Genomic DNA, 11,526 nt, shown 5'->3' with positions numbered 1-11,526 from the left:
TGTGTGTGTGTGTGTGTGTGTGTGTGTGTGTGTGTGTGTGTGTGTGTAACAGAATATTTTTCAGTTATAAAAAATAAAAGAAATTTTGCCATTTGTAACTATATTAATCGGACCTTGAGCACATTATGCTAACTGAAATAAATTAGAGAAAGACAAATACAGTAAAATCTCACTTATAGTTGGAATCTAAACAACAGCAGCAAACTGAACTCATGGATAAAAAGAATATTGGTGGTTCTAAGAGACAGGGGTGCAGGGTATATTAACGGAGGGAAGATGGTCGAAAGATACAAACTTCCAGTTATATAATAAATAAACATTGGGGATGGAATATAAAACACTGTAGACAGTAAATAATACCATACTGGAGAAGGCAATGGCACCCCACTCCAATACTCTTGCCTGGAAAATCCCATGGATAGAGGAGACTGGTAGGCTGCAGTCCATAGGGTCTCTAAGAGTCAGACACGACTGAGCGACTTCACTTTCACTTTTCACTCTCATGCATTGGAGAAGGAAATGGCAACCCACTCCAGCGTTCTTGCCTGGAGAATCCCAGGGACGGGGGAGCCTGGTGGGCTGCCATCTCTGGGGTCACACAGAGTCGGACACGACTTAAGTATATTTCAAAGTTAATAACAGACTAGATCTATTGGTAAGATCTTATCTAACAGAATAGATCTTATCTCATCGCCAAAAAAAAAAAATTGAGACTATGTATGGTGATGGTAGCTCGGGGGTTAATGCATCTGCCTGCAATGCGGGAGACCCGGGTTCGACCCCTGGGTTGGAAGATTCCCCTGGAGAAGGAAATGGCAACCCACTCCAGTACTCTTGCCTGGAGAATCCCATGGACGGAAGAGCCTGGTGGGCTACAGTCCACAGGGTTGCAAAGAGTCGGACACGACTGAGCAACTTCACTTCACTTCATGGTGATGAAAGTGAACTAAACTTACTATTTCACGATATATACAAATACTGAATTGTTAGGCTGTGCATCTGAAACTAACATAATGTTACATATCAATCATATTTCATTAAAAAAAAAGGAAAAGCAAACTAAAAACTCAGACAAAGGTAATATTAAAAAGGAGAAAAAACAAAGACCAGTATCTCTCATGTATACAGATTAAAAAAATCCTTAACACAATACTGAAAATAGAATTAATTTATAAAAATAAATATACATCATAACCAGGGATGTATATATTCCAGGAATATAAAGTTGATTTAATGTTTCAAAATCAACCAATTTAATTCACCATAGTAAAAGGATAACTAAGGGAAAAAACACATGCTTATATCAATCAATGCAAAAAATATATTTGACAAAGTTCAATATCCATTCATGAAAAACCCTTAGAAATAGAGGAGAGTTTTTATAATATAAAAAGCTTGATAAAGAGTATCTATAAAAATCCTACAGCTAATATTACACTTAAAGGTGAAAGACTTAACGCTTTCCTCCTAAGACTGGAAAGAAAACCAGGACGTCTGTTCTCACCAATCTTCTGCAACTAAGTGCTACAAGTCCTAGCTAGTAAAATAAGAAAAGAAAAAGCACCCAGATCAGAAAGGGCAAAAGAAAACTGTTCATATTTCCAGCTGCATAATGGTCAGCAAAGAAAACCCCAAGGAATCTTAACAAAACCAAAAAACCCTCCTAGAACCTATTAGTGAGATGTGCTGTGCTATGCTTAGTTGCTCAGTCATGTCCAACTCATCGCACGCCATGGACTGCAGCCTGCCAGGCTCCTCCATGGGGATTCTCCAGGTAAGAATACTGGAGTGGGTTGCTATGCCCTCCTCCAGGGGATCTTCCCAACCCAGGGAATGAACCCAGATCTCCCGAGTTGCAGGCGGATTCTTCACCATCTGAGCCATCAGGGAAGCCCATTAGTGAGACAGTCTACGTAAATAAGTTTTCCAAATCCGTATCACGTCTTTGAAGATACTTTAGTAACCATACTATCTGGTGTCTTGTGTTTCACTGCTTTTTTAGTGCCATAAAACTCAAATATATTAAGTGCTACATAATGTTTTGGTGTTGACATTGAAGTAAATTTTTCTATTTATCATATTCCAAATCTTACTCATTTTTAGAAAGATAAACCTACAGAAATTTGATGAAGATATCTTTCTTAAAAGAGTTACTTAAAAAAATAGAACAGCATAAATTATGATCAAATTTTAAGTCTCCTTGTGTCTTAATATTGTATTTTAAATAGTCCTTTTTATAAAAGACACTGTCAGATTTCTTCTTTTCTCGTTTTGGCCTAAAACCACTTTTCTAGAGAGGTCTGACTTTCCTAGCTAAAAAGGTACCTTTTTTCTTCCCTCTGCTCTCTCTCTCCCCCTATACTTACTGAGATCATGTGATGCCTTTAAATCCTGCAAAAGGTTCACTCACAGAACAAACCAAAGACCGAAAGGTCAGTAAGACTCCATTGATCAGGCAATAAAGCCCTTCTCACCTCTTTATTTCTCTATCCTCATCTCCACTCATTCCACCTGCTTGCTCATTCTGCTCTAGCCACGCTGTCTTCTTACGTTTAATTTGAACTTACAAGGCATATTTTTGACTGTAGGGATTTTGCACTGGTTGAGCTGTCTTCTTGGATTATGTGTTTCCCATTTAACTGTATGGTTAATCCCCTTTACCTTTTTCAATATTTTGCTCACGTGGACTACCCTATTTAAAACAACAGAACTTCTCATCTTAGACTTGTGACCCACGCTCCGTATTCTCTTCTATTTGTAAGCGCTCATCAGCTTCTAGCCTACCATGTCATTGACAAAGGTGCATAGTTACTGTTTCACGTCTCATGTTTGGCCTCCACTCCAGTGAGAATTTTTATTGGTTTGTTTAGTACTGCATCCCAAGAACATAAAATAATGCCCAGTACATAAATATTTATTGAATGGAATAAATGATGAATAGATATAATAGGCATATCAACAATTATCATAATTAATTTCAATTAACTTCAGCAATACACTGAAAAATGAACTACTCATTTAAATGCTTTGCCAGACAAGTTTCAACTAATTATTCCAAACTGATAGGTCTTCCCAAAAAGTCATGTTTTTTCACTTAAATCTGGGTAAGGTGCTCCTCTTTGTGCGCACTCCATGTACCTGTGTTTATTTTACCTTCTGACCTTTGCCCATGTACTGCAAAAAACCATTTCTTTATCTTTTTGCAAGACCAAAACATGAGCCCCTTGACAGCAGAGCCATTCTTGTTTGCTTTTCCCTCACTGGCATATAGTTCACATCACATAACACATAACAGGTACTCAATAAATGTTTTTTTGTGTGAATAAAACACTTAAAAATATCTACTAAACTGAATTAATAATGAATCATAGGCAATTACCTCTTACTTGTTTCCTTAGTTTTTCAATTTCTTCTTTTAAGCTTTTTATTTCTAAATCTTTGCTTGCTGTTAGTGGACCATCAGCAGTTGAATACTGCAGAGCCTGGACAGTCTGCGTTGACTCTTTAAAAAAAGAAAGAATGAGAAATATACCCACATTCTAAAACTGAAAAACTAATGCCAATATATTTCTTTCTAGGGAAATCCTTATTTAATTCAACTAATCAAAGCATCTACCCACTGACAAAAAAAGCATGTAAACAGATTAAAATTAAGTCACAAAACTCCACTAGAGTTATAATGTCACTAGAATTATAATATAACTATCTACCTTCTAATATTGTGGGCTTCGGTTTTAAATACTGTTGGTACACTCTGTCAGTGAGTCGACTATTCAGTTCCCTTTCATCCTAGCATAAACTGTCATCAAAATGTATGTCAGATGATATATGAAAAACTGAGTCTGGTGCATGAAGAGAGATTTAAAGATGTTAATACAAAATATGAAGAAGAGCTGGCCTTCCAAATGTCATGTATGAAAATGGAGGCCCACCTACAGATGACTTGGCTCATCAACTTAGCTAAAATAGGGATAATTATTTTAACTTGTTGTTCTAATTGAAAGATAAAAAGTACTAGAGAAGCATTAAATCTAGTGGGGCATATTTCCAGACACCATCAAAAGAGGTAGAAAAAAAGAAATGGTCCTAAAATAGTTCTGCCAGCTTATGGAAAGATCCCAAATAGTAAATTTCTACCTCGCCATAATTTTTTGTTAGCACAAATCATTACTGATTGCTTTAAATTACTAATCTTATGCATACATTGTTTAATGTAATCTATTACTTATATACATATATCACTTATTTATATATATTTAAAACTCCAAGGGACTGTGACCTTCAGAAGATGGAGATTTTCTAATTTATATTCATCGGTATAAAGAACAGTATCATTATATTCACATGATGGTGGTCAATATTTGTTAATTTGAGTTAAAGGTGTAAGATATATTGTGCATTCAATCATGACCTTTCACATCTAGTATTTATTACACATTTCTTTCTCTTTGGGTTCAAAAACATGTTAAAAATTGGTACATTCTGTATTTATTATTTTTAAAAAACATCCTTTCTTTTTTTTAAGACATCTGAGAGTAGAAAATGGGGAGGCATAAAAATATCCACTGGACTTTAGTCGATTGTTTTCCTTCTCCAACCCCCACACCACAGGGTATGGAGGTGCAAGAGATATCCTTTTTCCTCTTTGCCACCTCTGTCCTTCCTGTAAGTCCCAGATCTTCTAAAATGCCCATTACCTCTTTATCATAGTTACCCACTGTCCTTCTTTTCATTACAACTCTTTTTATTATTTTCTTTAGTGATTTTAACAACAAAAGAGACAACCTATCCAGCTGGCTTCACAGGCATACAAATCTGCTATGCAACCACTGTTACGGTTGTTTACCCAGCAGCTATTCCTCTCTCCAGGTGTTTTAATTAGCGGTCAGGATTTTGAAACAACTTTTATTAATATGTTAAAGAAAACAAATGAAAAAGTAAACAATGGGGAATTTCAATGGAGAACTGAAAACTGTAAGAATAAAGCAAATGGATATTCTTGAACTAAAAGAGACAATATCTGAAATTAAGACTCATTGAATGGATTTCATATCAGAACAGATATAGCAGATGACAAGACAAATGAACCTAAAGGCAAGTCAGTAGAGAATTAAGCACAAAAAAACCTAAGAATGGAAGAAATAAGACTTAGAATAAAAGGAATAAGGGACACAGTCTAAGATATATGTAACTGGAGTCCCAGAAGGAGAGGAGATTGTGAATGGGGCAAAAGAAATATTCAGAGATTATGAACAGAATTTTCTAAAATTGATGAAAGATATCAATCAAGTATTCAGAAGCTCAGTGAATCCCAAACACGATTTACATTAATACAAAAAACTTTACCACGTAGATCATAGCCATCCTGCTTGAAATTGAAGTTAAGGAGAAATACTTAAAAACAGCTGGAGTATATTCAAGAAACCAAGACTAACAGATGACTTTTCAAATATACTGGAAATCAGAAAACAATGCCATGAAATCTGTAGAGCATTGAAAGAAAACACCTTCCAAGCTAGAATTCTAAACCAGCAAATATTCTTCCAAACTGAAGGCAAAATAAAGGCATCTCAGACAAACAAAATCTGAGTGATTTAGTCACAACACATGTAATCATAAACACTAAAGGAAATTTTTCAGACTAAAAAAAAAAAGGTTTTGGATGGATATATGGATCACTAGGAGAAAATAAAGAATACAAAAAGAGTAAATATGTGGGTAAATAAAAAGATATTTAAAAAATAAATGAGTAGTAAATATATAAAGCAAGAATAAAAGTATTGAAAGGTTTACAACACAGAAACAGGTAAACTATAAAACAATGACATAAAGGGCTGTTATAAGGGTCTGATACTGTTTGTGAAGTGGTAAAATAAAACTTATTTAAAAGACATGTAAAGATCTAATGGAAAAAAATGGGGCTGAATATTGAGTGAATATTCAATATTCAAGTAGACAGTAAATATATGAAAAGATACTCAACTTTATTACCTACAAGGAAAATACAAATTTAAAATCATAGCAAAACTCCAATATACAGATACCAGAATGGTTAAAATTTTGAAAAGCTGACAATATCTAGTTCTGATGGGAATATACAGTAAGTGAAACTCATACATTATTAGTGATACTATTAATGCAATTAATCACTTTTGAAAACTCTTTGCAATACTTTCTAAGACTGAAAATACACTATCCCATGATCCAGAAATCCTACTGCTAGGCAGATATCCAAGAGAAATAAGTACATATGACCATCAAAAGAAATACATAACAACATTCACAGAAACCATGTTTGTAATAGTATCTGGAAATAACTCAAATGTTCAAAAACAACAGCTTGGATGAAATGGTCTGAATATCTGTGTCCCCTCAAAAAATTCCTATGTTAAAATCCTACTCAAAAATGATGTAATAAGGAGGTGGGGCTTTGGGAGGTATTTAAGTTATAGTTACAAGAGTGGAGCCCTCAAAAATGGGATTAGTGCCTTATAAAAAAGAACTCAAGGCTCCCTAGCCATTTCCCTCAGGTGAGGACAGAGCAAGCAGGCACTGGGCTATAAACCCTCCCTTGGCCATGTGGCACTTTGATCTTGGACTTCAGCCTCCAGACCTTGGAGAAAGAAATTTCTGTTGTTTATAAGCCATCCAATCTGTTTTATTTTTTAATAAAAGCCAGAAAAATCCAGACATTGGTAATTTTAGTATTTATGTACAATGTAATATTATACTAAGCAGCAGTTTTAAAAAAGGACAAACTACTGATTTACATATAACATGGAAATCTGTGTTATCAAAAAATAGACACAAATGACTATACTGTATGAACATGCATACTGTATGAATGCAGATACTGTGTGGCTTCTAGAAAAGGTAAAACTAATGCTGAAAAATTCTGAATACTGTTTACTTCAGAGTTGTAGGTTACAAACTGAGAAGAGAGCATGATGGAACTTTACGCTATGCAAGAAATGTTCTATATACTGACTGGGGTGGAGGTGACATAAAGGTACACTAATATAAACATTTATAGGGAATACACCTTAGAATACTTGTCCACTTTATGCGTATCACCGTTTAAAAGTCGAAACTGAGTGACATCAGTATCACGTCCCTGAGTCATTCCTTTTTCCTCTCTCCATTTCAGTGTACAATTAATTGGATTTCCACAACTGAACAAAAGTGCTTCTGCACTGCACTCACATCTGAAAGTGGGTCGACTGGACCTTGGAGGAGGCTGCAGATCCAAGGTACTGGCAGCAGTGACTTCTCTAGCAGAGGAGGTAGAAAGTGAAAGTGATGAGTGAGAGCAAAGTGGGCTGTGAGGAGGGCTACAGCTAGAGGATTTCTGAAGGGGAGGGGGAGGGTAAGAAAGGAAAGAAGGCAGGCAAAGAGAAATGAAGGAATGCATTTGCTGCTGTCTGTCCACAAATCTCTGAGTTCTTCCACCAAAAAGGTCCAGGTACCAAGCATACACTTCCTAGACTCTGCCAACAGCTTTTACCATGCACACACTCCAAACTTGAGCGGTGAGTCAGCTCTGGGAAGAGAAACCCAAAATTTGTGCTATAGCGCCACCTTTTGGAAAGCAAAAGAAAGGCTTCTGATTGCCACTCTGCTGAAGGAAAGTGAAAGTCACTCAGTCGTGTCCGAGTCTTTGCGACCCCACGGAGCCACACGCAGCCACAGCGGAGAAGGCGATGGCACCCCACTCCAGTACTCTTGCCTGGAAAATCCCATGGACAGAGGAGCCTGGTAGGCTGAACTCCATGGGGTTGCAAAGAATCGGACAGGACTGAGCGACTTCACTTTCACTTTTCACTTTCATGCATTTTGAGAAGGAAATGACAACCCACTCCAGGTTTCTTGCCTGGAGAATCCCAGGGATGGGGGAGCCTGGTGGGCTGCTGTCTATGAGGTTGCACAGAGTCGGACACGACTGAAGCGACTTAGCAGCAGCAGGACTGTATAGTCCATGGAATTCTCCAGGCCAGAATACTGGAGTAGGTAGCCTTTCCCTTAACCTTACCTAAATCAGAAAGGTGTTTGCTACTTCAATGTTATGGCAGAGACACATTTCATGAAACACTATGAAAACCCACGTAATACAGTATCCAAGAAAAAAAAAATGACAATTTTCTAGGCAACCATCTCAAAGACACAGAATACTGCAATCTAACTGATAAAGAATTCAAAACTATGAAGAAATTCAACAAGCTACAAGAAAACATAGAAAGGCAACTCAGTGAAGTCAGGAATAAAATTAATGAATAGAAAGAGCACTTACTAGAGAGACTGATATTACAAAAAAGAACAAAACAAGAATTCTGGAGATGAAGAATTCAGTAAGTGAGAGGAATACTGCATGAGAAAGCACTGGGAGTAGAACAGATCAGATGGAAGAAAGAATGAGCCATCTGGAGGACAGGAATTGAGAAATGATTTGGGTGTAAGGGGAGTGAGAACTAAGTTTTTTTTTAAAGTGAAGAAACCCGACAAGAGTTATCAGACTGCATTTAAAAAGTAAAAATAAGAATAATGGGTATACCAGAAGGAGAAGAGATGGAGACAGGGGCAGAGAGTTTATCTGATGAAATAATAGCTGAGAACTTCCCAAACCTGGAGAAAGAACTGGACATCCAATTCTATGAAGCTAATAGAACACCTTGCTGTCCCAATGCAAAAAGATCTTTTCCAACACATTTTAGAATGAAAACTGTCAAAAGTCAATACTAAAGAAAGAATTTTAAAGGCAGCAGGGGAAAAAAGAAAGTATCCTACAAAAGAATCTCCATTAGATAATAAGCTGATTTCTCAGCAGAAACTCTACAGGCCAGGAGAGAGCAGAATAACATACTCAAAGTATTGAAAGATAAAAGCTCCTAATCAGGAATACTCTACCTGGAAAAGTTATTCTTCAGATATGAAAGAGAAATAAAGGTTTTCCTAGACAAATAAAAGCTGAGAGTTCACCACCACTAGAAATGCTGAAAGGAGTTCTTCAAGCCGAAACAAAAAAGATTAAAGTACACAAGACTCTGATCAAGGTAACAAATACAGTCAGAATTAGAAAATTGTAATGTATTTTGGAATAGTATGTTAAACAATTAATTATAGCATAAATGTTAAAGGAAAAGAGCATTAAAACTTACTATAGCTACTACCATTTGGTAGCAAATTCACAGCATAAAAAGTGATCATTTGTGACATCAAAAATATAACAGGAGATGTAAACTGATGAAACCTCTATAGGTGAGTGAAGATGGGTTACTATCAGCAGAAAAAGGACTAGTTTATCAATTAGTTATTTTATGTAAATGTCATGGTAAAGACAAAGCAAACATTTAGAGGAGAGACATCACATAAAAAAGGGAACAATGAGCAAATCACCATTGTAAATCATCAACTTACAAAGGTAGACAACAAAAGAAGAAGAAAAAACCCAATGGAGATACAAAATAACCAGAAGGCAAAAGATCAATGGTAGTAATAAGTCCTTACATACCAATAATCACCCTAAATGGAATGAATGGATTGAATTTACCAAACAAAAGGCACAAAGTGGATGACTGGAAAAAAAAAAGTCAAGTTCCAACTATATGCTGCCTACAAGAGACTCATTTCAGCTCTATCAGCAAAAATAAGCTCCAAGTGAAGGGATGGAAGATAATATTTCAGAAAGCAAAACAAAATGAGTGTAGCTATACTTAAATCAGACAAAATATACTTCAGCCACAAACGGTAACAAAGAGACAAAGAAGGTCATTATAATGATAAAGGGGTCAATACATCAAGAAGATATAACAACTGTAAATATACAGGCTCCAAACAGCAGAGCACCAAAATACATTAAATACTAACAAACCCTAGGAGAGAAACAGACAACAGCATAATAGTAGGGGACTTCAGTATGCCACTCTCAGCAATGATAAACTGTACAAACAGAAAATCAACAAGGAAATGTTGGAAATGAACCATCTTAGAAAAACAGATTTAACAAACATATACAGAACAGTGCATATAACAGCAGCAGAATATACATTCTTCTCAAGTGCACATAGAACATTCTCCAGAACAGATCATATGACAGGACAAAAAACATATCTTTACAAACAAAAAAAGACTGCAATCACACCAATTATCTTTGCTGGTCACAATGGTATGAAAATAGAAATTGATATAAAGAGGAAAGTGAGAAGATCTACAAACATGTGGAAACTAAGCAACATACTTCTGAACAACCAATGGGTGAAAGAAGAAATCAAGAGAAAAAAAAATCTCAAAACTAATGAAACTGGAAATATGACATTATCAAATTTGTGGGATGCAGCAAAGCAGTTCTGAGAGGAAAGTTTATTGTAAAAAAATGCATATATTAAAAAATTAGAAATATCTCAAATAATTTAACTTTACATCTCAAGGAATTAAAGAAGAATAAATTAACCCTTGGATGGCATCACTGACTTGATGGACATGAGTCTGAGCAATCTTCAGGAGTTGGTGATGGACAGAAAAGCTTGGTGTGCTGCAGTCCACAGGGTCACAAAGAGTCAGACACGACTGAACTGAACGGAAAGCTAGCAGAAGGAAGGAAATATACAGTTCAGAGCTGAAATGAATGAAATAGACAAGAAAAACTACAGGAAGGATCAATCAAATTAAAAGCTGGTTGTTTGAAAAGACAAAAGTGACAAAACTTTCATCTAGACTAAGAAAGGAGAGAGAAGATTCAAATAGAATTAGAAATGAAAGAGGAGACATTACACGGGATCCTATAGAAATACAGAGGCTCATAAGCGGCTACTATGGATAACTGTATGCAAAGAAATTACATAACCTAGAAGAAGTGAACAGATTTCTAGAAACAAAACTGACCAAGACTGAATCACGGAAAACTAGGAAATCTGAACAGACCAATAATGAGTAAAGAGATTGAATCAATAATCAGAAACCTCCCAGAAAGAAAATCTCAGGACCAGATGGCTTCATTGATGAATTTTACCAGTCATTTTAAGAAGAATTAACATCAGTCCTCCTCTTTTCCAAAATATTGAGGAGGAAGGAACACCTCCAAACTCATTTTACAAAGCCAGCATTATCTTGACACCAAAACCAGATAAGGAGACCACAAGAAAGGCACAGTTGTCCCTTGAGCAACACCACTTTGTACTGCACAGGCCCATTTATACCCACATTTTTTTCAGTAAATATGTACTACATGATCCCCAGGTGGTTGAATTTGTAGATGCAGAACCATGGTTACAGAGAACAACTGTGAAGTTATACACAGATTTTTGACTGCACTGGGCTTGTGCCACACACCCTTGTGTTGTTCAAGGGCCAACTATATTAACCAATATCTCTGAAGAATACAGATGTAAAGTTTTTCAGTAAAATATTAGCAAACCAAATTCAAGAACACATTAAAAGGATTATACACCATGATCAAATGAGATTTTTCCCTGGCATGCAAGAATGGCTCAACATACACAAAACAATAAATATAATGCATCACATCAACAAATT

At 36.0% G+C, this 11,526-nt stretch overlaps 1 protein-coding gene across 14 annotated transcripts in view; it reads right to left on the bottom strand.

Annotated features, from left to right (window-relative positions):
* Positions 1-11,526, bottom strand: part of CDC42BPA (CDC42 binding protein kinase alpha) — a 299,246-nt gene that overhangs the window by 119,346 nt on the left and 168,374 nt on the right. For all 14 annotated transcript variants that reach the window (XM_040263625.1, XM_040263632.1, XM_040263627.1 and 11 more), the window contains exon 11: positions 3,380-3,502. In XM_040263625.1, coding sequence (XP_040119559.1) covers positions 3,380-3,502 — 123 coding nt within the window. The remainder of the gene's footprint in view (positions 1-3,379; positions 3,503-11,526) is intronic.

The sequence above is a fragment of the Oryx dammah genome, unplaced genomic scaffold (genome assembly GCF_014754425.2).
Source record: "Oryx dammah isolate SB20612 unplaced genomic scaffold, SCBI_Odam_1.1 HiC_scaffold_21, whole genome shotgun sequence".
NCBI classification, from domain to species: Eukaryota; Metazoa; Chordata; class Mammalia; order Artiodactyla; family Bovidae; genus Oryx; species Oryx dammah.
Note: the sequence above shows the minus strand (reverse complement) of the source record. Positions and strands in the feature narration are given on the sequence as shown.